General features: G+C 36.0%; 1 protein-coding gene across 1 annotated transcript in view; it reads left to right on the top strand.

Moving 5' to 3' along the window:
• Positions 1 to 26,358, top strand: part of LOC310904279 (uncharacterized protein) — a 231,542-nt gene that overhangs the window by 78,911 nt on the left and 126,273 nt on the right. The window contains exon 3 of the mRNA XM_083848762.1: positions 14,033 to 14,124. Coding sequence (XP_083704888.1) covers positions 14,033 to 14,124 — 92 coding nt within the window. The remainder of the gene's footprint in view (positions 1 to 14,032; positions 14,125 to 26,358) is intronic.

Below are 26,358 nucleotides of genomic sequence, written 5' to 3'. Positions count from 1 at the left end.
TGGTTAAACAAATAGACAAAATATGTACTTTTTTTTTGTCTTTTTTTGTAACAGGGCAGTTTCTCTGTAATCCTGGATGTACTTCCTAGTTTGTGTCCAGCTCTTATTTGGCCAAAATATGAAATCCATCATATATTCTGTGCACACAGTAATACTGTGTGAGAGAGTGTCTCTTGTAGGTGAGAAGAATAACCACCATGGGCAGAGAATTCTCTGCCACTGATGAAATTTCACAAAGCAATTCATCAGGGCCAGCTACTATCAGCTATGTTTTGGTGTATATTGAAATAAATAGGAGTAGGAGCAAAATATTAAATACATTTAATGAAATGGATTTCCTTCTCTTTTATGCATGAAATTTCTCCCTAATACTTAATCAGTTAGGTTTGAAGCTTCAGTATTTACAGTTTATGGCTCACTCTGCTATCTATTCTCTAAATTTGGCCACGTTGTTTAATCCCTTGGGTCATGAAGATGAATTAATGAACACTATTTAAGCAGGTTGAGATATCAGCATAAAAGACCTTGTAAAACTGAAGCTATACATATTACTGTAAAATGACATAGGCTGTAAGGTAAAACTTTTATTGGAAAATATATTGCCCCATGAACTTTTCATGTCAGCTGTCACTAAGGAGTTGTTTTCAGTAGGTCATTATACACCAACATGTTTGAGCTCTGAGGAAAGCATAAAAGCACATCTTTGTAATTCAAATGAAGACTATCCTATTTATAATTTCATTATTATTTTTATTGCTGTATGACTTCCGTTATTTGTAAATGTCAAATAGAGAAAAGAGTGCTTCAATTTAACCTTCCCTGTCATAAAATAAAAGCTTTATTTCCACTGTCTTTAAGGAAGTATTTCATGGCTCAGGGTAAAATATAATAGACTTAGCTCAACAGAGAATAATTTTGATGTGAATGGAGATGCAGAAGGATGGCATTATTCTTTTAAAGATAATTTCATACACACAGGACATACAAGCATGCAATGTTTCCAATCAGGTTAATCAGGAGATGCTTCAAACATCCAATGGTCCTATTCTCCCTTTGTTCATTTTCTTCTGCTTTCTTTTGAAAGTAGGCAATTCATGCAACATTGACTATATAAAGCTCTAAAGAATGTAAACATATTTCTCTGTCTCAACCTGTTATAAGCATTATGTCATCAGCATACTTTTTTGGTTTTCATTGAAACCTATTGAAAAACTGGAGTTCTTACCATAGACCCTTCATGAATGCCGGGAAAAAAAGAGAGAATGAATACTATACTGATAGAACTGAAAAAAATACCTTTTCTAAATTCATTTATCACAAATGTAAAAAAAAAAAAAGGGGGGGGGGGAGATAATGGAGATAATGTACTTAATTTGCTGTTTTGACACAGCAGAATCCTATTCTAGATTTAGAGATCAGAAATCTCTCTGATTTCAATGGTGAGCCTTCGGTGTTCTCACACTGAACTTCATGAGGGTCTTAAGTACCTTGCTGACCCTATCTTGGTTCATAAAAGTTTACCTTCATAAAATGTTATAATGTCCTGTTCACTATGAAGTACTGATCCATTTTTTTTGCAAAATGAAATTCAGTTTTGTTCTATCCTTTTGTTCTGTTTTTGTTTTGGTAATGAAATCTTTCTCAGTTGTCTTTCAGCACCAAGTTGATGAAGTAAGAAGCTGTTTGCTCCCGTCTCTCAGGGAACGCATTTCATACCAGTCTTCCATCTCCATGAGCTTGCTGTGCAGACCTTAGCAGGGTGCAGCTCTTGAAAGCAAGGTGCTCTCTTCTTCAGAGTAAAGTCTTGGTAAACTTTGAAAAAGTATACCAAGGAAGTTTCACTTGCTTCCCATTCAGCAGTCTAAAATGACACAGGGCAGGGGGAAGCCACTAGAACTAAATACAAATTCAGAATTAATTGACTAGATCATGCAACTGAAGGGCCTGAAGGACCATCCTTGATAACTCCGGTCTAAAGAATGATGTTTTCTGTGCCCTACTAGTTAAGGTCAGTGTCACAGCAGTTTTTAAATTTCTACCCAAGCAGTGTTTTAACTGATTAAGACTGGATTTTCTCATGAGCAGCGTAAGCCTTTCCAGAGACTTGTGTGGGTTCCTGGTTTTAAACCCAGCTGCCATTTCCACGTGTTACTTGACTACAAAAAAGAGTCAAGCTCTACTGTCCCTTGGCTGTGCTATATGCAGATAGCATCAGGAACAAGGTCCAAGGAGCTCCCTCTTACATACTCTACAGGTGAAAGGGAAACCTGGCTGATTTAGGGAATGGAGCTTTATCCTTGAGCTGGCCCAAAATAAAACAAACAAACAAAAAATCGAAGTTGTATTTTAGTTGTATTTGTTTTAAAAACAATATATTTTTAATTTTTTCTCCGGAGTAATAGTTTTGAGAAAGTGAAATCCTAGTGCATTCTCCTGCCACCTTCTGTGAGTTTGGGGAGTGGGATCCCACATTCTTTCTTTCAGCTGTGACTACAGTCAGCTAGAGTAGTCTGTATTCATCCCTGCAGTCTAATTTTCCTTTTCTTCATGTCTTCATTTCACCCATACACTTAACATTTCCATAGGGAAGCGCAGTCTCTTTAAGGGTATATTTGGCCTAGATATAACCAAGATTTCAGGTGAGGCTATTTGTTACTTTCAAAATGGACTTCTTTCAGCCTCTTTCAGCTGTTTTCTTTATTTCTGACTATACTTGACAAAAAGCATTCCCTGAGGAGGTTTTCAAACTAGAGAGAAGTGTTTTCTGTGAGAGAGTGCTAACTGGATGAAAACAAACTGTTTTCAGGGATCATGGTTATTTCATTTTTTTTTTTTCATGAAGCACTGATGAATTAGATGACTATTTGTCATTGTCAGTTTGACCATTCCATTGTATAACTGGAGGGGGGAAAAAAGTTCTTCCAGCTTTTCCAAATAAAACGTATCAAGGTCATTTTTATATTTCCTGAAAAAAAACTTGCTTGGAATTTTTTTTTTTTTTGAGAAAATTTCAACCTATTCTTCCACTTGGAGAAAAAAAATCAAAATGAGAAAATTTATCATTGAATGCAAATATAAAGATGTTACTAGCATGTTAGCTGCATTTATTTGACCTTGACATTTCAGCTTTTCATTGCAAGATGAGTAGAATCAACTTTGCTGAACTATCTTAAAGTTACTACAAGTGGCTCACTGCTAGTCAGGTGATCTGAGTAGCTGATAACTTCAAGCTTTTCCTTATAGACTCCTAAATGTATTGCAAGCCTAAATTTACAGCACTGAAATATTATCAGTGAAAGAGTAAAATTCTTGGTGTTTTCCTGTAGGACTCATTCACAAGACATCTGTTGAAGAACTATATTTTAATTGTTAATGAGGTTTTAAGAAGGCTCACCTGGGCATTTTACAATTATCTACTAGGAAAGTATGTCTAAAACCTTATTAAATACTTTTTTTCTTGGAGAAATGTTGTAATCAATAAAATCAAAAATGCAAAGGAAACTATCTTTTAAAGAAGGGCTAAATCTTAAAAAAAAAAAAAAGGTTAACTCTTTTCTCACAGCGTATGTACTCATCACCATTTAATTTAAAATACATTTATTTTCTACTTTTTACATACTTGAGCATGTTATAGGGTTGGCATGATAGTTATGAAAAGTCAGTCGCAGCCTGTTTAGTATTCATCAGCATTGCCCAGTCTGCCACCTCAGCTCCTAACTGAAAATGAAAGTTGGAATTGTCCTGTATAATCAATTAGGTTTTCAAGATTTATTTTTGGTTGAGAGTTATACTGCACAGGGAGTTGGGGGTAGAGGAGCTTGTAATATAATCTGACTTCAATCATCTTAAATAGGGAGGGAACAAAGTTGTCAATGTTTAATTCTCTTAAAGGCAGCAGTCTGCTGGAATAAGAGCAACAGTACTTTTGCTAGTACTAGAGCCATGACATCCTTCTGATTTTAAATTTTCGCATACTATGTTTCTGTAACTGATGCTTACAGCTGCAACAGGAGCAGTAAATCATCATCTGTCTAGAGCTGGTTTATCATTTTGGGCAGCCAGGCTCCAGCAGGTACTAAATAATGTCCAGCTCTGTCACGTGTATTAGGCTGAACTAACAGCCCTAGAGGAAGACTTTCTACTTCACTACAAGGCTGTTAATCACTTACTTTCTTAACTGGTTCTGAATGCTAAGTGTGGATTTCTAGCAAGCTTTCAGTGTAGTGGTTATTTTCATCTATCAATGTAAACTAGTGATGAACATTGTATATGATGTGTATGAACTTCCTATATTAGTAAGTTAATGTTCTAAAACATTACAGAGCATATGTGATCACTCTAGAATCATAGTACTGCGAGGGGCACAGGATCTTTTCCCTTGCAAAGTGCTAGGTTAAGGAAGGTCCTCACATCTCTATACACTTTGTGCCTAGGGAGAGAAGGAAGCATGCAAAGGAGAAGGGCTATTCAGAAATAAAGATTTCAGAGACATAGCAGATATTATTAGAGAATAAAAAACTTCTCCTTCTAATATTGTGTGTTTTTTTTTAAATCATTATTATTTATTTTTTTCCATTGATCAAATAAAAGGTAATTTCTAAACTGAAATTTGCCGAATGAATTAAATTCTGCACAGTACACGTGAAAAACAGATCTGAAACTCTTCTTCTTGTCAGTGCTGTTCATGAATTTCAGCTGAGGCAGCCCACTTCTTGAAGGTACTTGAGCTAGCATTCTTGGTCACATCAAAAAACCTTTTGTCTAAACTTTCAGGGTTTTACTGACTCACTGGGTCTAATTCTGAGTTAATTTGAGCCAATGCCAATTGTAAGTAGCTAAAAAAATAAGGTATTTCAGAATTCTCTCTGTATTTATGGATATAACGTTGAGTAGAAGCAGTACTATCCAGATGAATGAAAATATTAATTTATCTGTGGTCTGCTGGTTCCAGCCTTTTTGACATCAAACAGAACATTCAAAGGAGATTTACTCTGAAACAGAAGCAATTGATGGAAGAATTTGGAACTCTGGAATGCTTCATTTCTTTGTGTTTTGAAGGCAGAAGCACATGGCTGTGTTCCAGTACAATCTGATCTCAATTTAATGACCCTTTTCACCTTAATAGTGTAACGGGCATTAGTATAAACAAGAGTTATATAATGTGTTTGAATCCGCTTGGTTTTATTCATAGTTGTCTATTTCTTTAACTATAAATACATATGCGGGGAGGACAAGAGAGGGAGGTATGTGATTCTGTGATAAATTGCTAGATATGCATGATATTGGTGAAGTGGCTTCCTAGGTGAAGATGTGAAAGATTCCATGTGCAGTTATATTTCTCTGCTGAAATGGAAGATTAACTCTTGATACAAAACTCATCTAAATCAATTTGGATCTTCCCTTAAACTTCAGTTGGCACTGCATCAGGTTCTGGAAGCAGATGTATAAAGCTGGAAGCTGTTCTAGTGGAAATAAATGATTAGTCAAATCACTTACAACACTGTGAATTATGCTGACACCAATAATTGCTTTTCCAAAATTGAATATGCTTGTAGATTATGCCACTATAAGTCTTTAGTGAGAATAATTCATTTTTTTATGAGAATATCCCAGTCTGTATTCCCAATATCTATATTTCTCAACACAAAAAGTGAATTACACTTTATTGATTCAAATCAGATATATTTATTATTTGCTGATGGATCTCATTTTAGTATTTTTAATAGAAAATATTTCATGGCAAATAATATTTCTGATTTTTTTTGTTGCTTTTAAAATATTTTTTTGTTTATTTTAAGAAACAAAAGTTTAGATACTATCATCTGGGCCACTTGCTACCCTAAGTAGCTATTATTTCTTAAAAAGTCAGACAAGTAGAGGAAGCAAACTGATTAGATTTAGCACGTTGCCCGCAGTAAAGGCATTGTTGCTTAAATCTCTCTATTGCATTTATGCTTTTCAACATATATATAATTCCATGAGAGAAGTTTTGCCTCAAGGGCTCCAGCTCTGTGCATTTTGGATGCAAAATCCAAAGCAAACAAACAAACAAAAAAGGAAGCTGATATGCTATTAAAACTTTTCATTGAGGACTGAATCTGATTTTACTTGGCTTCTACGTTGGTGCCCAATGTTTTTTAAACTCAGCTTGTGATTTTGCATGGGTTTTGACCTCTAGAGCTCAGAAAGAACTTCAGAATTACCTTAAAATGTATAATTTTTTTCTCTATCCGAGCATTTTTACGTATTTGTGCTCATCATGCAAATGAATAATACCATTGATTTCAGTTAGCTTGCTTGTGTGAGTTGGTTCAACACATAACCTTGTATATAAAAAGCTTAGGAAACAAAATAAAAAATGTGTGTATCTGTAAAAAAAGATGGTTTTGATTTACTGAAACACCTTAAGTGTTGGTCACCTTCTATAAATGCAGTTAAATTTTAGAGAAGAGAAATGTGATAAAACTGGACATTTATTAAATTAGAAAGTTCACATTTATTATTCCTGAAATGCTGTTGCCATCAGTCATATCACCAAAAACGGCTTTCTTAGTAATTGTTTGGTTACAGTACATAACAGAACAAATAATAGTTAGCAGGCTGTCATAAAAAAAAATAATAATAATAAAGGTGTGGCTGCTATAAAAATAAAATAGAACATATATAGAAATCAGAACTATTTGCTGCAGGTAATTAAATCTTGCAGAGAATCTCGAGCAATTTCTTAACTGTAAAAACTATTCTATTTAGTGAAGAGAGAAATTGTCTATCTTAAAATGAAGCACCATAGTGTGAGATAACTTTTTGTTCTGTACATTGGATGTATCTGTATTACTAGTTTTGTTGTTGTTGGGTTTGTTGTGTGTTTTTTTGTGTGTTTTTTTTAATAATTTACATAAATAATTTTCTTCAAGTGTCTGTGACATGTAACTGACAGCTCTAAAGACGATCCTGTAGAAATTAAGTAATGGAACTGGATATGCTTAGATAGAGTTCTGGGATTTTCTTTGGTAGAGAAAAAGCATGCAAAGCAATTTCACTTGAGCTGGTAGGAATAAGAAATAACTTGTGAACAAGGCAGTGTAGTACTATATATTCAATGCATAGCATCTGTGTCTAGACTGTTGATAAAAATGCATGCCCCTTTTCAGACCAGTGCCTGAATTACAATGTTAGTATCAAACTGGAAGTTGCACATGCTAATGACTTTCTTCCAAGCACTAGTTATTAGTGAAGTATCAATAGCATATATTCAGCAATAGTTTTATTCCTAATCACATTTAACATATTTACTCTGTGAGCTTCAGTTGGCTGGAAAAGTTATTCCTCATTATCTGATTTTTCAAAATTGTTCAAACTTCCTACAAAAATGTAAAAAGCCCTTCTGTCTTGTATAATGTGGTCTATTTCATTGATACAGGTCTTGAAATATTTTTATTGGAGAGAAGAATTAATAATTGGTAGGAGGGTTTAGCAATAGCACTGTTATCAGAAGGTATATTTTGCCATGTCTGTAGTCTGCTAAACATTAATCTGTTAAAGTTCATCATGCTCCTTGAGAGTTCGGTTCTGTAGTAAAATTCTTGTACTTTTTTAGAAATCAGAGAATTCTAGAGGCAGTTGATGTCAAGATTCCAAGTAATTTCAGGTTGTGTGGATTTTTTTTTCAAATGTAATTTCTGGTCATTTCCAACAAAAATGACAACTTCTTTAAAGATCATTTCTTCTTCAAATATACTTCAGAAAAGTCACATTTTCTAGCAACTCTGATACTTTGCCTTCTTATTTTTTATTTTCAGTATTACTTCTGCATGTTGACATCCTAAAATACATGTCAATACAATGAGAAGAAGACACACAGCATATGGAATAGCTTTTTAATGGGACAGTCGTGTGTTCTAGTTTTTAAAATAACTGCAGCTGAAAGTAGAAACCACCAAACCACCAATTTTTCCATGCTCTCTGAACTGTTGAGAATAGGGGCACTTAGTGTTTGAAAAGTTTCTAGTACTATCTCTGAAAGATTCTTATGTTTGAAAGTTGCTTCCTTTTTTTCTCATTAAATGCTTAGTTTAGTGACCATTTAGTGATCTTTGTCTTCACAGGCTTTTCCCAGAATATCGAGTATCGGATTCTTCTCGGTTCAGACATTCACATAATTTTTACTTACATTAATTGTCCTTTATAAGAAGCATGAATGGAATGGCAGTGAATGTAGGACAGCTTGTGCTGTCATGGTGACTTATTTCTGGGGATCTCTTTCTATTTTCATGTTGCATGTAACCGAGTGGGATAAAGATTCTCCTTTTAAAATGCCAAGGATAAATTAGAAAATAAAATGCATATTCATATGAATTCTTAAATTCATTTTAGATCTGTACCATTGAAGTCAATTGGATTTTACAGTAAATGACCAACACTGTTAATTAGTATTTAATATAAAGGCAAAATGGGAGAAAAATAAAGATGTGTGTTTTTTTGGTGATTCTTCTATAAATGAATTTAAGATTTCCTGATGGACCTACAAGAAATTTGGGTACATGAAGGGAGTCAGTGATCAGGCTCTGTATAAGTCTCTAAGCTGTAATGATGAACCTAAACAAAGAACAGTACGTTTTAAAGGTATTTTTTGTCTAAAACTATGAAGCTCTTCATAGTTCAGCTTGTCACACAGATATGGTAATTTCAAATTTTCAGTCCCAAATTGCTAATAAGGTAAGGTTTAATTCAATTTATCATTTCCAAAAAGGTTGCAAGTAAAACCACTCTATAGAGAAAGTAAAATTAAAAAAAGAAAATACAATTTTATGTCACTAAATTAAGTATAGGCAAACATCATTTCAATACTGGAATATAGAAACAGTATTTTAGAAGAATATTAACTGTCCTGGTATCTGTGTTACAGTGAGAGAATAATGTAAGATCTGTGGCATTGCAGCTGTTAGGATCTGTCAGCATTTTTTCCCTGAGGGAGGCCCCAGCCATTTCTCCAGTTATAAATTCTGAAGCCGCCCCCGAGTCTGAGCTGAATGTCAGCATCTTACATCGCAGACCCTGCACTTACTCTGATTTTCAAATGTTGTTCACTGATTTTGATGCTTTTATTCCTGCTCCACACTAATGAGGAATTCAAGTTTATATGCATCTGCATTTATAAAACTGTTTAAGTGATAGATATAAATGACAGGTGCATTGTCCTCATGGCTCCTTCAAGGAAGGCCTCACAATGCCTTGCACAAAATTTACTTATTTAGTTAATGAGGCTCCTTAGTGCCTCATGGACATGGTAAATAATGCAAGACAGTGAGATGAAAAGTGTGCTGGGCTTTGGACATCATCTGGATTGTTGACCCAAGCAGAAAGTGCTAGTTATCCTGGAAGATCAAAGAAAGTGTATGTCAGGGTTCCAGCAGTGCCCACTCTGTGATGGCATCCATGTGAATCTAAGATTTAAACAGCAACCTTGAAAAGCAATTGATCTCATCTTTCTGGCCTTGAAACTTCAATGTATGTTTAGGGGGTGATAAGTATTTAAGTAGTCGTTTTTAATTATACAACATTGCTGGATAGTTGTAAGCAGGTCGGGTAATGGGTTGTTTAATTTAGCTTTTAACATTCTGCAATAAAGTGATTTTTATTTTTTTTTGATATGTATAAGTTCAGTAACATCCACAAGTTTTCCAAACAGACTGCTCATCACACTTGTTTTCTTTATGTCTGTTATTAATATTTATTTACAATTGTTACCTGATTACCAGGCCCTTGAACATGTTTTATTATGGGTGTATTGCTATGCTATTATCTTGAAAGCTGGTTTTCAACATGGTAATCCAAAAGTTCTGAGGGAGCTGTTCCAAGCACTAGTTTCATTTCCATGTGGACTGTCGTGGCAGTATAAACTATCCAAAATACGAGGTACATTGGAGATCTGCAGATCTGGGAGATCCAGCTGACCATTGCTATTGTACATATGAGACAACAGGTGAGCAAGATGGGGGACCACAAAGGGATTTCACTCTGTAGTCAGCAGCTATCTAATAAACAGAAAATGTGCAAAAGGGCTCCAAATGTTACCTCAGTGACAACACTGCACAAGCACTACAGAGAAACTTGGCTTCTTTTCTCACCAATGTCAGGGTAATTTACCTCGAGCCAGAATGAGAATTTGCATTTCAGAAAGGGCTGCTAATGTGCAAGTAATAACCGTGCAGATTAATTTGTTCTTAAAGCATGCAAAAAAATCTATTCCGTACTCTTAAAAAAATAAAATAAATAAAAATCTAGTTTAAATGCTTCTTAAAACCCTCCAAATATATATGAAGCAGTTAAGATTATATAAACTTCAAATAATAGACAAGTAAGTTTTACATAAGCTTCACATTGTATAATTTACATATAGTCTCTAAATGTCAACTTTGGTGATCTATGGCAGAATTAAAAATATTGTTCCTGAGTTGGAACACTCAAATGACTCTTGGCTTTGGAGGAGAGCTCCAGATGACAGAAAGGATATTAATTTGTAGGATTTAGAGAGGGAGTGGAGCCCTGAGTACTTTTGACTTCTCTGTGGCATGGAAGGAGAATGAACAATAGGAGCTAGTGGGAACACTCATGCCTCAAGGCTGCCTGTGAGCTGGCACTATTACTTAGTAAACTCACTTTTAATATGCAGTCCTATTTTTAAAATAAGCAACCAAGCAATGAATTTCCTTCTCTTATTGGTGCGTTGTCATTTACAACAGAGAAATGTTTTCCATAAAACCTTGATTATCTTGTTTTTCTTTTTCTTGGGTATAGGGTGCAGAGCTAAGGAAACTCTGCTTTTTGGATAGCTGAGGCCCTTGCATCTTTTGCCATCTCATCTTTCCATGATAGCATTAAGTATGCTTTCTCTGGAGGTTATATTCTCTTTATACATGTAATATTATTCTATAATCTAGATACAGGGGGTGAGCTTTTTCCTTACTCTTACCACATAGAGCTCTGCAGTGACTTTCTGCTCTTGTTTTGGGAATTTTGGAAGAAATCAAGACCAGTGCTTGAGGAGTGCTTTTGTGCTATGGTGGTTCTGCTGGCTAGCTGAACAGTTATTATGATGTCATATCAGAGCAGAAAAATGTAATATTTTACTCTCTGACAGGGGTACATAACAAATTCTGGAAAAAATTGCAAGCCCCATACAAAACCTGAATAGAAAATATACCCAGAAGAAAAGCTCCCTACCAACCTCAGGAAACATCTGCTGTCAGGGAATATGAGAGAAAATAAGTCACTGCTGTTATATGGTGTTTTAATAACTGGTTTTGTAATCTCAGTGAACTTGCAGCCCATCTAAAGTAGCATCTCTGAAATCCGTAGCATCTTTATTTATTTCAGTTCCCACCCTGACATAGGAAAGATCATTCTACTTTTATTGTATTTCCGGATGTCATAGAGATTCTCATTATTTATGTAAAAGTTGATATTCTGGTAGCCAATTAACATTTGCTATTTTTACTTGCAGAAGTCAACTATGTAATGAGCATAAAACAAATAACTATGAAGCATGTTTTGTCATCTTTTATTTGTCACTCCCCATCTTTTTCACTAAAGAGAGGATACAGTGCAGTTTCCTTCTGTCATTCATAATTACATATAGGGTTTTCACAGACAGTCTTAAACTTTCCATTCACCTTAAAACGTCCTTCCAAGTTCCAAAGGCTCTCAGCTAATATCAGCTCAGAACTGGGCATCTTGCATTTAAAGCCCTTTCAAGGTCCTTATCACAAGCTGATTGTTAGGATGCTTTGTTGCATTAAAACCCCAAACAATGGCTTTGTTTCTTCTTAATATCCAGCAATAATTATTAGGGCAGTGTTAAAAACAGACAAAATATTTCTGGAGCTGTATTTGATTTTTACCCTAAACTTCATTTGCATTTACATTAAATCTTCCTACCTGGAGTAGCATATGTATATGGTTATAGCTGTGGGAGAGCAATGCGGTGGTCAACACAGTGTGGGCTTTGCGAACTAGCACCTGGAGAAGTGCTGCTATCATATTTTTCATGCCTCAGCCTGTATCCAGTTCTAAATGCCAACAAAACAGATGCTTCCAACAATTTAATAAGTGCAGTAAATTCTAATATTTACAACGGCATTGCTTGATATATAAGCACTAAGCATTTTCAGTGTTTGCACTTTATCCTAAAAAAAAATTTGCTGAGCAAGACAGTGTGGTAAGTCATTGTGATTCTTGGTCTGCTTTTTTTCTGATGACCTGAAAAACAAGTGGCTGTAAAAATTCTTTACTATATTTTTTGACACTCTGGATCTGCATATGGTTAAATGTTTGTGCTATGAACGTACTTTCCTCTTTATAAACATTTTCAAAATACTATGTTTATGTAAATGTGCTTTTGATAACAACTGAGATTCAATCTGCTCTTTAGGGATCATGAGCTGATGTGAGATCCATTGGTACCATTATCATAGGCATAATTCACAGCATCTGCTGGATGCTGTAATTGATAGAGAACCAGGAATGAGCCTGAAGGAAAGGCAGCACAGGACTGGGGAAATCCAGAGGTGCCTCCCATGAATATCTGCCAGGTGGATGTGAAGAAACCAGGTGGATGATTGACCTGGAACCAGTTACAGGGGAAAGTGATTCAGGGACACCCTGAGCAGACCTCAGGTTAAGCCAGTTGGGTGCAGATGCTGAATACTTGCAAGGGATGTGATGCTGAGTCTGAGCTAACAATCCTTGTCAGCATGAGCATTGGTAAGATGTGGCTATGGATGTTCCCTCATGTGGTGAACGTGGTGGATATAGCCCTGGGGTAATCACCAAACTGTCAACACTTTGCAGCATAGACGTTGCAAGTTACCTCTGTGCTGCACAGTGGGCAGTTGAGGCTCAGATATGTGCTCTGCTCATGAGTGAGTTCATAGTTATCTTTGAGGAATTCATTCTTGCTGCTATTCTAGCAGGCAATGAATACATAAATATTTCCTTTCAATGAGAACTTAACAAGAGAGAAAAGCAAGCAGTAGATATATGGAGTATATTGGTAGCTTCCTCAAAGATTTCCTCTGACACTATTGACTTCTATATATTGAAGTATATACCTTAGTACTGGTTTTGGCTGCAATAGAGTTAATTTTCTTCATAGTAGCTCACATGGTTCTATGTTTTGGGTTTATGACCAAGGCAGTGTTGATAACACACCAATGTTTTAGCTATTGCTGAGCAGTCCTTACAGAGTGTTAAGGCCTTTTCATTTTCTCACACTGCCACACCAGCAAGCAGGCTGGGGGTGCACCACAAGCTCGGGGGGGCCACAGCCAGGACAGCTGACCCCACTGACCAAAGGCATATCCCATACCATATGATGTCACGCTCAGTAATAAAAGCTGGGAGAAAAGAGGGAGGAGGGTGGTGGTGGTGGTGGTGGAAGTCAGGGTTACGGCATTTATTTTCCCAAGTACGTATTACACATGATGAAGCCTTGCTTTCCTGGAAATAGCTAACCATCTGGGCACCAATGGGACATAGTGAATTAACTCCTTATTTTGCTTTGCTTGTACATGCAGCTTTTGCTTTATCTATCAAACTGTCTTCATCTCCACCCATGAGGTTTTGCACTTAGCCTCTTTCATTTCTCTCCCCATCTCACTGGGGAGGAGTGAGCAAAGAGCTGTGTGGTGCTTAGTTGCCTACCAGCATTAACATGCAATAACTTCCAAAATAAATGTGTGCTTGACTTAATTTTTGTGATGCCAGTTCTGATCTCCACGTCAGAAAGGGCATGCATTTCAGGACAGACCCAGAAATTCTGATATTTAGATGATGGCAAATACCCAGCTTTTGATAGAGCTGTCAGTTTTCTACTTCATGTATCTAGAAGTACTTTAAAGGGGCAAGACATGAAGGCTAATTTTATGCTAGTTCTTTGCCAGAGGCTCAGTATCCCTAAGCCAACTGTGGAGTGAATTAACCCTGCAGAAAACTAGTGAACACAAGCAGTAATTAAGCTGTCTATTTAAAACAGTGTTTTGAAGGTGAAAGAGAAGATTGGACTGCACTTACAGGAAGACATGTACATCACCAGATCCCCAAACAAACATCTGTCAAAAGAAAGTGGTACAGTTATTTCCCTAACTATTTTTTTTGTATCATCAAAATATTGTATTTATTCATTTTATTTTCAAGTTTTATGTATAATCCTCTGCTGTTCTCTACCTCTACCATCCTCTGCAACAAGCTGATTTTGTAGCCAATGGCAGTATCTTCTTAGATAATCAGAAATGTTTAAATAATAGAATTCTATACAACAAATATATTTTGTACTGCTTCTGTAACCTCTGGCTACTTAATGAGGAATACTACTGACATATAAATAACACAAACTGTATCTGACTTGTCAGTCCAAACCTCTGGATAGACTTACTAGATTATCCCTGTGGTTTTATCTTTCTTGCTGTTCTCTCCTGAACTGCAGAACTCACCAAACATTTCTTAGGAAGCTGCAGAAAAATGTTTGGTAAAGTTAAGGTATAACATGCTGTATTTCATCTGAAGTAGAGAAATACTGAAAATCCATAACATAGATCCAAGAGAATGACTACAAGACACAATACCATGATGTGTTGGAGATACCCAAGCCACATTCAAACAAACATATCCTGCATGGAATAATGCTTTATCACTTGTAATTAGTCACAATATAGCGTTTTGCTGCCTTTGGATATTGAGGTAGCTTCAGCACACTCACCTGGCATTGCAGTGCATTGTAGAAACACCCTGGTATTGTTGTTAAGCATTCAGCATATACACTACAATGTAACCCTGAAATCTCTTATATTAAAAGAAACAGAAAGAAGAATCATGAGAATGCACATTGGAGATAGGATACTTAAGACATATCAAATTAAAAATTAAAATAATTCAGAAATTATTTCTCTGTTGTCTGCAGTCATCTAATGCACACCACAATGATGTCATGGAAGCGGGAAATGTCCAAAGATTTCTGACCCTCAAACTATGGCTGCAGTCCCCTCAGTATTCCTCCTGTCTTTTCTAAGAAGACTTAGCCTATGAGGAAATGAGGTTTATGTCCTGCTTTACAATTTTTGCTTCACCTGGGAAGTAACATCTATTTTAATTAATCTTTTCTTATTGGGTTGAAGGATTGACAGTTGTCCCAGCTAAGGCGTAATATGTATGGATCATGATAATTTAGGGTTTGTTCAGTATTGATCAGTTATGTGACATCAATGCTGGAATTATTTGAGAAAAACTTTGTCTCATCAGTGTTTTGCTCGTTGGTCCCTTAATCCTTTGTTGTGTTTCTCAGATCATAGCTTGGACACTCAATAGATAGGATTTTAAAGAAGGTGGCAGACTCGGTCAGAAAATGCTTCTGTAGCATGAGTGCATGGAGTGTACTGTTCTTGGCAAAGATTTATTGCAAAGTATAAAAGAAGAGAATAGCAGAAGTCAAACAAGCAGGAGTGGGTGTTAGAAAAGAGCAACATAGTGTGTTGACAGGCAACTACAGTTACAGGACAAAGGGGAAAAAAAGTTGATAGAAACAGGAAGAGGTGAAAAATTGATGTTAATCCAAAAGTGAATGTTAGCAATGCAGAGAACTCCCCAGGAGTCACTGGGTTTAGGCAGAAGGACATTTGCATTTTACAAACAAGCTGATGTCATTTTAAAATGAATTATTAATTTTGTTTTTCTTCCATTTCAGGGTTATATGGAAATAAGAGAATATTTAAAAGCATCTAGCAGCTGAGAAATTCAGCATCTCTGTCCGATTGTATGCTTTTGATTTTTTTTTTCTTTAAGAGAATTTCAGTTTACATATAAGTAATGAGAATCTATACATTTGACATACTATGGCAAAATTCAAGTGTGGGCATAGTTCGGATCTGTGGTCTATGAATCTTTCTGTGACAGAGGAAATGCTGCACTTAGCATGGCCTTATCTATTTACTGTGAATGAATGCAGACACCTGAGGATGCTGGAGGAAGGTCTTCCTCCTTCCAACCACAGGTGAATGCCTAATGCATTCTGTATGCACACTGTAGGTTCAAACACTTTCCCATTAACTATTTCTGTTGCAGCGAATCCTTAATTCTTATCTGCATATGGAAATAACGGCAACAGGACGAAATGGCAGTGCCCAGTCAACCGAGAATATAAACAAGTATAATTTTCATGATGGTTTTCTGCAAACTGTATTGGATTATAATGAGCCATGACATATGAATTTGAGTTTGCGTTTTCCAGAGCTGCTGTTTATTCACTACTGAGTATGCAGTAAAGATCACAAAAATTTTTGTTCATTCTGGGAATCTTTTGCAGAGCAAATGATACCCGCTGGTGGTCTTCAGTATGACAAGGTGCACGTAAGCAGAGAGAGGAATTCAGCCCCTCTGCTGCTGAAAAATTCCTGCTTAAGTATTAATGTAAAGCTTAATTTAAAGCTCTTTTGATTACTGCCATCTATTGCCAGAAGCAAAGCAGATCAGGAGCACACAACTAGAATAATACCCTTGTAGAAAGTGTCAAGATAGATGCATTTATTTATTTATTTTAAATATAGAAGCAAGCAGAATTGTAAGTATCCCAGCAAGTGAAAGATGGTAACAACAAAAATGTAACTTTGCACCATCAGCTATGTCTACGGTGTCACTGCCTGTGGCATTGATCAAATTCTTTGCTTATTTCTCTTGCTGTGAAATACACTGTCCTGCAGTTTGCAAATGTGTTTCGGGGATGCAGTACCTCTGTGTAGACATAAAGACTGAAATGGCCTGAGACACGTATAAAGAATTGCAGAACTCAGTGTTGCTGCTCTTTTTTAAATAGGCTTAAAAATCAAAGGAACTATTTCTGTCAACATAATTGTTGTGGTGATCTGGGTGTGTGGCAGCCTTTAGAGAAGTGGATAAACAACATAGTTTATAAAAGAAAATCATATGGCATATCTAATTTGTAATATCCAAAGAGCCATTTGCTTGTCTAAAATAGATTCATATAAAAGACCCACTGCATAAGTGTTAAGAGTTGCCATATAGGTTTCCGGGTTTCTAGTTTCTGACTTTTAGCTTGTCAAATCCATTCTTTTCCTTGGCCCATGTCCATCCAGACTTCTCCCTCAAACTTGTTTATTTTTACTCTGTATTCTTTTTAATTTTGAGTTCAATGAGTTTTGTTTGTGTCGAGATCATAGTATATGAGTTGCCTATGGTATGTTTTGTTTGTTGTGGAAGGCATGCTTTAGAAACCTTTGCAGAAGGAATAATAATTAAAAATTAATAATAAAGGTATCTCAGCTGCTGAAATGGGAGTCATTCCTTTCTTGTCCCTTCTTCACCCTATTGGACAGTCTTCCATAGTAATGAAACTTGCAAGCAAGAGAAGAGCTTTTAAAGAGGGACAGAGGTAAAGGTTGTGCCATGAAGCATTACAGGGATATGTTGTTCCTCATTACCTTAGGGGATTTGGAAGAATTTGCAGAAACCATGGTAAAAATGAGCTCAGAAAGTACTGGGGTGTAACCAGCCATTAACCCATACTACCGCATGGATTTTCATTGTAAAACGCTTGGTGAGAAAAAGTTGCTTTCCAAACCTTAAAATAATAACCCATTTTTCTGTATTTTGTCCATTCCAGAAAACACAAAGCATAGCTTTGACCTAATTTCTGGTGCAGTACTCTCTCAGAGTAGGGAATCCAGGTTTCTAGTCCCTAGCCAGAGATAAAATCATATAACTAATTGTACCTTCAGAAATGTACAGATGAGTTAAATATTCATTGAGCAGAAACTAGAGTCGTTATTGTCACTAGACTAAGTGAAAATATTTGATATACTGTATAAGGAAATCCTGGTGCAATCTAATGAAAATTTTGCGTGTTTGAACTGTATTACAGCTTTTTGTTCCCTGTTTAAAAGAGCTTTCTCCACAGTCATCTGAATACAAGTACAAAAGGCTTTTCTTTCCCAGTGGTTTCATTTTTTTGTTGTGATCCATTTTGTAGTTTATTTTTCCATCATTTGAAGAAAGCAATTAGGTCACTGTATTTCCTAAGTTTTGCCAGTTACACAAACATAAAGTGGTTAATTGATTAATCATTGGCAATCCTTATTATCATTGTTTTCTAAGCTATAATTAATTTAATTAACTTATGAGAATGTAAGGATTAAGACTTTTATGAAGCTATGCTATTCATGTATCTCTTTCTTTTAATGTTTATGTTATGCTCTAATTCATTTGATCTACTCGATTTTATTTTCAGTAACAGGTTGGTTCCTTGTTCTTGTTTCAAGATCAGCACTGATAAATGGGACTTCTGCTTTAGAAAATGCTTCTGAAAGTGCTTTTAATAACTAAATGATTTTTTTAAAGAGGAAGGGCTCTTTTAACTTTAGAATGCTGACACAGGTGTTTATCTACGTATCAGACATGGTGGAAATTATGAGACTTTCTTTAGATTGTCTGTGAATCAACTAAGCATTGATTTGGAAGATCCATTTGTCTCCAGCTGAAAGATAATTCAGTGTCTACTGGAGGACACCTCCTCCCATCTGCTACACCAAAATAGCTCTGTCTGCTGACATGGCTTGATCATAAATGCATTCTCAGATCAGACCAACAAGTGCTATTCAAAATGTATTAATCTGAAGACTGAAACAGTAATACTTGAGGATTAAAAAAAAAAAAAAGGACAAAACAAGCAAACAAGCTCATTCAATCATTAAATGTCTAAGTATATTCTAACTTAACTTTAGATGAATAGTACTTTTTTCCTTGAATACTTGTAGGCTACTTATCAGAAAGACAGTGAAAAAATAAGCCTAGAGAACTGTTAAGAGCTTTTGAAAACTAGTGACTAAGGAAGGATGAAAAGAATATTGGTTTTCTTCCCTTTTATTTCTTAATGAGACCAAACAATATTCTTATAGTGATATTGATGATGTCACCTATGTCAGTGAGAATTTTAAAAATGTTCAGAATGAGAAAGCTATTGAGCAGTTTATCTACAGAAATTATAGAGAACACAATGTTTTTTCCTAATATTGGCAGAATCCTAAGTTATTTTTGTTCTGTCAAAGAAAAAAAGAAAAAGGGTCATATCCCATTATAATTGGCTTTTAATAAAAATAATAAAAATATAAAAATAAAAATAGAATTAGAGATTAAGAGAGTACTATTCAGAGCAAAAATGTGAACAGCTAAATAGGAGAGATTTAAAATACTGGAATCCTCATACACACTGAGAGGAATCAATTTCATGTGTTGGAGTTTGCCTGTTTTGGAGTCAGTCAATTAAAGAACTACCAACATAAATTTAAGTTACTCCTACCAAAGGTGGTTTTGGCAGAACAGTTTGGGCCTTTCTCACAAAATATTTGAATTTTCTACTGGCTGTTGATTCATCTCATTGGCAATTCTGCCATTTATCCCAACAAGAACATGAACTGACTTGCATTTGCATTTTTCTGGAGATGCATGTTGGATGTCCAAAATCAGTGTCGGAGAAATAGGCCTAATTTACAGTAGCTAGACTTTTGGACCTACTTCTTTTCTTCCCTGCCAAGGAAAAATCTACCTATTGTCTTAATTACATGCTTGTCATTTCAATTTCCAACCTCATTCTTACTGAGATGTAAAGCTTTAAAGTTTATTTTCCTCCATCCTAAGATACAAACTTATACCTTCCATTACAAGCAGTTTAAGAATTTCTGTATTCTGTTCCTCTCTTTACAAACACAGCAGAATTGTTTTTTAAGAAATTCCAAGTGATGAGCTGTGCAGAACAAGGGTCCCAAAACTCTTTGCAATTGACTTCTATAGAATGTTGCAAAGCATCCATTTCTTTGTCTCCATGTCTGTCCCCTCTCTTCATGCAACACTGGAAGAACTTAATGGATTTGACTTAGACCTTAATGGTTTCTTAGTGACATAGAAATTATATGGGTATTTAATTCTTTTATCTAGATTTTTGTTACATTTACATATATTTTGGTAGATGGAATAATTATTCATAAAGTAGTGAACTAGGTGTCATCAAATATGACTGCTGAAGACGAAAGAGAAGAATCTATCTTATAAAAGACCTTCTTCTTGAAAATTCTTATTAAACGAAACAGTATATTGAAGAGAGATACTGTTTACACTTTGGTCTGCTCAGATATTGCCAACATAGCAATATGGAATGTAAAATCTATCTGATTAGATTAAAAACTTAAGTAGGCTGTTTTAATTCTTGAGCTCTCCAAAGTAGATATTTAAATTAAAGCTGGTTTAGGTACTTCCAACTGAATAAAATTTGCTGTGTTGCACCTGTCTTTCATGTCAGATGAAAGAGGCAACTTCTTCTCAGAATATTATTTGTGCTAATGTGACATTTTCATGTGAATGAGTTTTCAGAACATAGGATGTGCATACTCTAAGCTTAATTCAGAAACAAACTGAGAGAACATTTGCTTGGGTTTTAAATATAGTTTGGATTGACTGGAGTTGAATCACATACAGAGAAGATAGCATTGTAAATGAATGGAATGGCAGGAAAATCTTTTTGTCATAATAACTTGTAATTTCATTTAATCAGTACTAACAAGCATCTAAAAATACATATACTGACATTTAGAAAAATGTTCTCAATTTTTTGCTAAATCATACTGTGTGTCAAGAGCAAAGTTTTGATCATGCTCTAGAAAATATTCAGTTGAAATTATTTTTATAGTAAAGCAGATTCGGTGTAAAGGTACTATAACGTGTATTTAATACCTACTTTAAATGGTAATTGCCTCATATGATTTGAAAAGTAACATAGTCTATGAAAGTTTTCTATTTGACAACTTTAGTTCACATACATTTTTGAAGTAAATGTAGTCTTTCCTGTTGAAGTCTCAAGTTTTAAGATTTGTTATGCATTTAATATGCTGTTCACAAGATACTGCTTCGTTCTGAAAAGGACACAAAACATCAGCTCTGACCCCATACACATGCATTCAGTCTTCTGTTGGTGAGCATCTGAATCAGTTCATATAAAGGGTAAACGGCAATCAACCCCAAGCTGGCACAAAAACAAGTAAGCTATTGACCTGCAAATTAAAAAAAAAAAAAAAAAAAAAAAAAAAAAAAGGCTATGCATAATATTTCCTATGATATTTGACAGGAGTCAAATAAATAAGTTGAATGAACAACCTCAACTGGTATGTCTGAGCTTACCTGATTAGAGCGTACAGATGACAATGTTGGCAAAACATCTTTGTTCCTGATGTGAAAACATAGCTGCATTTAACTAAGTTTTGCATCCTGTCTTTCATTATGAGCTTGAATAAAATTTTAAATCATGACATCTACAAAATTGATTATGCATTTTCCAAAATAATAGTCCCTCTGCAACTTAATTAACATTTCTATTTGCCCTTAAAATAGATGAAGCAATTAAATTCTTTGTTTCTAATTTCTAGTGAACTTGCATTTTTCCCCAAGAAATCTTTGCAGATTTCCTTGCTGCAAGATAGCTCAGTTTGAAGCTCACGGCAAATACTTAGAGATTTGCTTGATATTCATATGATATAAATATTTAATCAGATATGATGCTGAATAACCAGTACAGGGTTCATAATGTTAATTTATGACACAAACCTATTTTGAAAGGGCTTGAGTGAGCCAAAATTCTGATTGCAGATAAGCACAAATTTTAGATAGTCATTTTGTTGTTTCCTTGGTGACCTAGTACCCAGCTTACATTCAGCATCGTGTATTTTACCACCTCCATGCCAAATCACAATGTAAAAAATATTAATTGCATCCCTGCTGTGTTTGTAAATTCCTACCAGAGAAACGTCTGTGGAAACTGTGTTCTGTGATTTTTGCTGTTTCACTTATTAAAACATTCAAAATTGGTACACAGAATTTATCAACTATTCTTTGAATAGATCTGCCTTGTCGGATGTAAAACTCTACATTTAGTGTAGTCTTGTTTGCAGAAATTCACCAAGAAGAATGAAACTGAAACCATCCAACCTTTAATTTACTTTCTAGAGGGAAAGAGAATTGTTTTTAAATCTTTAAAGCATTCAGAAATTTCTGTATTTCTGTGCTTGTTTTTTCACTTGTCTGATTCTTGCTGGTCTCTTTAGTTATATCCATCTTACATCAGCAGAAGGCTAAAAGCCTTGATAGCCAACCAGCAAACTCCAACTCAGAGGCCCATAATTAATGATCACAACATTATTGGTGATAAATCATATAATTGTGTACCGATTTTTACTGTGTGGTGCTACCTTAGTGGCAAATATGTTATCTTGAATCAGCAGTTGCTTAACAGGGCAGGCAGTAGTTGAGTATTAGCAACTTTCTCACTTATGCATGTTGTGTTCTATATTCAGGTGGTTAGTAACAGTGTAATTGCGTTATTACATCAGTGCGCATGTTAGGACAGCCCATCAGATTCTTCAGAGCTAAAGAATAGCTAACCAGAGAAGAGAACTTGGGAGAAAAAGTGCAACCTACATTATACCTGACATAGCAATTTCTCTAATGTTACTTTTATTTATAATAACTGTGGAGGGGATTCATGTTTCTTTGAATTGAAGAGAAGCTAATATGCAATGAATGGCTCAGGCTTTATTTTGCCATGCAGTGTCATCCTTGTTCCTCTGCCCTGCTGTGAGCTGCTCATTATATGAGTATCAGGCAGCAATTTTCATCTCTGCTGTTTCTCCAGCACTAGGCTGTATAGGAGGCATCTCTCTACTCTTCATGGAAGCTGCCATTTAATTTTTCACTGAATAAAGAGTGGGATCAGATTCTATGATAGCTATACGGCTTCATCTCTTATCTTCAAGTCACTTTGACAGAAGTAGACTGTTAAGTTGTGACAAACTCGTTGTCAAAAGCATGATGGGATGGCATGATAACACACAAATATTTCATAAGTCTTCTAATGTCTTTGTGGTCTATTTTCTAAAGACAGCAATTGCCATTATTTTTTTTTACCACAATTCTTATTGAAGATGCTTGCTATGATACTCAGTTCCTTTCAAGCAATTTTCAGGTGGAGATAGTATAATATAGTAATCATCTTGAAGATGTAGTGTGTTTTTTGTGTTTATTATTGTTATTATTTTTTACCTACTTCTGTGCTATTGAGCAAGTGGTGTGTATTTTTTAACTAGAAAACAATTGAAAATAATTCCTCTGTTTCACAAAGGAAGGTTCTTCAGAATATTAAAATATTTCCACATGAAAAAAAAATCTACAGCAGTTTAAACACTTCCATCATCAGAACTATCAAGCAGATTCAATAGCATGAATATATTTGTCATTAGTGACTGGATTTATTGAATTTTCTCTGATCAGAGCATATGTAGCATAAAAGTTTTCTCTGAGGCTGTATTCCTAACAATAAATAACTCAAACTATTGAAGTAAGCAGAGTCGTTAATGTAGTGATGCAAACATTCACTTACATTAAAAACAACAAAGAATGCTGATGTAGTATTGGTTAGATTTTTTTATTTAGCCTGAGTTGCCGTAGAAACCACAGTACACATGAAATCACACCTCAGTTAAGAATTTCCTAGCAATCTTGGTTCTAACAATCACATACCATAAAAACATAGTATTCTAATATGCTCATTAAATGCTGAAGAGTTTGATAAATATACTGATCGCTAGAATTTTAGTTTGCTTCCAGGAGGGTAAGTCCAGCCTCAACACGTTATGAAAATCTCTTTCAATCTTGAGTATTATTGAAGTATGACAGGGAAAGTAAAAAATCTTCACCAGGCAATATTCTAGAAAAAGCTGTAAAAAGTAAGAAATATTGCTATGTCTTTGCACATGCTGGAAAAAGCATAGAGTCAGATGGTAACAATACATTCTACATTTGACTGCAGAACTTACAAAAATATTACCACCCCTTCTTAAATCAGGTGCAGATCTCATGGCCAGTGAATTTAAGAGTGACTGCTGTATAAATAAAATCAGAAACCATGCAGCATGTTAACTGGAAGATTGTGTGTGTTCTTGAGAACTAAATATCCATTTAGGTTGTTTGTCATGCACTTGAAGAGCTCTAAAAATAGCTGAATATCTGAATGTTACCACTCTACAGGTTACAGAACTGTCTTATTAAAATACAAAACCATTTATGCAAGAATATAATTAAGAATTTGTTTTGAATTGGCTGAATTCAGCTTCTTTGCCTGTCCTTTTCAGTAAGCCAAACACCTCCACATTTTGAACGTGTTACTCTGTGAGCTTTTGTATCAGCAGAGCTAAGAATGCAAAGCTGTCAAAGCACCTGTAGGTACCCACCTTATCTTACTTGAAATAAATAATGGATTGATTAAGCTATATAAGGGGCAAATTTTTTGTCTGTGAAGAAGGACTTTTATTTGTTTATTTAATTTTATTATTTTATTTTATAAAGATGTAACAATTTCTTACCAATCCTAAACTGAAACTAAACATTTTAAACAATAACAAAAATAAACAAAACAAAACAAAAAAACTCAAAATATAATCATAAATCAAGTTAACATTAATGTTGATGAAGAATGGATAGCTAGAAATCAAGTACTGAGGTAAGCACACTGGAGAGTTACTTGAGCATCTACTGGAAAAAACTGTTTTGGGGAGGAAGAAGGTCATACAAGAAAACTTGGAACCACTGCTACTACTCATGCAGTCTCAGAAAGGAACAGGCATTGCAGAATTAAGTTTCATAATATAGCATAAACTGTGAAAGGCTAAAATGTTACTAAATTATTTTTCTTAATGCTATTCAAAAGTATTTACCTTGCTAATTACAACTTACATCCCCACCATTCCACAACTTTATAACTCCCTGCATGTCTTTAACCTCTTTGATCTCCTGTAGTGGGTTTACATGGCAAGGTTTTGGTAGCAGGGGCCATAGGGGTGCCTTCTGTGAGAAGGATCTAGAAGCTGCCCCATGTTTGGTAAGGGCCCCACTGCTGACCAGAGCTGAGCCAATAAGTGATGTTGTTTTGTACCTCTGTGACAGCATATTTAAGACAGGGAAAAAAAAAAAAAACAAAAAAAAACACTGTGCCACACAGCAGCTGTGAGAGTGAGAGGAGTGAGGAACAGCCTTGCAGGCGCCAAGGTCAGTGCAGAAGGAGGGGGAGAGGTGCTCCAGGCGCCGGAGCAGAAGTCCCCTGCGGCCTGTGGTGAGGACCATGGTGAAGCAGGCTGTCCCCCTGCAGCCCATGGCGTACCACGGTGGAGCAGGGTTCCACGCTGCAGCCTGTGGAGGAGACCACGGTGGAGCAGGTGGACCTGCACCGACGGAGGCTGCGGCCTGTGGAAGACCCCTGCCGGAGCAGATTCCGGGCCGGACCTGTAGCCCGTGGAGAGGAGCCCACGCAGGAGCAGGTGAGCTGGCAGGAGCTGCTGCCCGTGGGGGATCCAGGTTGGAGCAGTTTGCTCCTGAGGGATGGACCCCTTGGTACGGACCCATATCTGGAGCAGTTCTTGAAGAGCTGCTGCCTGTGGGCAGCCCACGCCAGATCAGTTCAGCAAGGACTGCATCCCGTGGGAGGGACCCCACAGCACAGGGGACAAGAGTGACTGAGAAGGAGCGGTGGAGAAGCAGCGCTATAGACTGACCATAACCCCCGTTCCCCTGCGCCGCTGGGGGGGAGGAGGTGGAAGAGGGTGGATGGGGGGGAAGGTGTTTTTGGTTTCTTTCCTTTGTTTCTCGCTTCTCTAGCTTGTTAGTAATAGGCAATAAATCTTACTATCTCCCTATGCCGAGTCTGTGTTGCCCGTCACGATCATTACTGCGCGATCTCCTTGTCCTTATCTCAACCCTTGAGCCCTTTTCATCGTATTTTCTCCCCGTTCCTCTTTGAGGAGGGGGAGTGAGAGAGCGGTTGTGGTGGAGCTCGGCTGCCCACTCAAGTAAAACCACCACATCTTCACACTGTTTAACAATTTTGGGATTACTGGCATAGTTTGCAGTGATTTCTGAACAGTGATACATAAACATTTCAAGTATAATAGATTTATTCTACGTGATGCAGCAATAATTTCCTGTCCTCGGGTAATTTTAATAAACAAATCCAACTAACCTGTTTGCCTTCAACACAGTATGAAGTACTGGCTAAAGATTTCTAACAGATTATATTTCCCAACTCTGTATAATAGGACTTTCTTGGTGTAGATAGTGTTAAACTGTAGCCACATTTTCCAGTATGACCATTGTACCGCATCTGCTTTTTAGTGCTCACATAAGAGGCATGTTCAAAAAGGAAATCAGGAAATAATATTTGTTTATAGATCAAACTAGGCTGAAATAGAACATTAGTCGCTGGAT

The sequence above is a fragment of the Anser anser genome, assembly GCF_964211835.1.
Source record: "Anser anser genome assembly, chromosome: 9".
NCBI classification, from domain to species: domain Eukaryota; kingdom Metazoa; phylum Chordata; class Aves; order Anseriformes; family Anatidae; genus Anser; species Anser anser.
The sequence above is the reverse complement of the archived record's forward strand: the minus strand, read 5'-3'. Positions and strand labels throughout refer to the sequence as shown.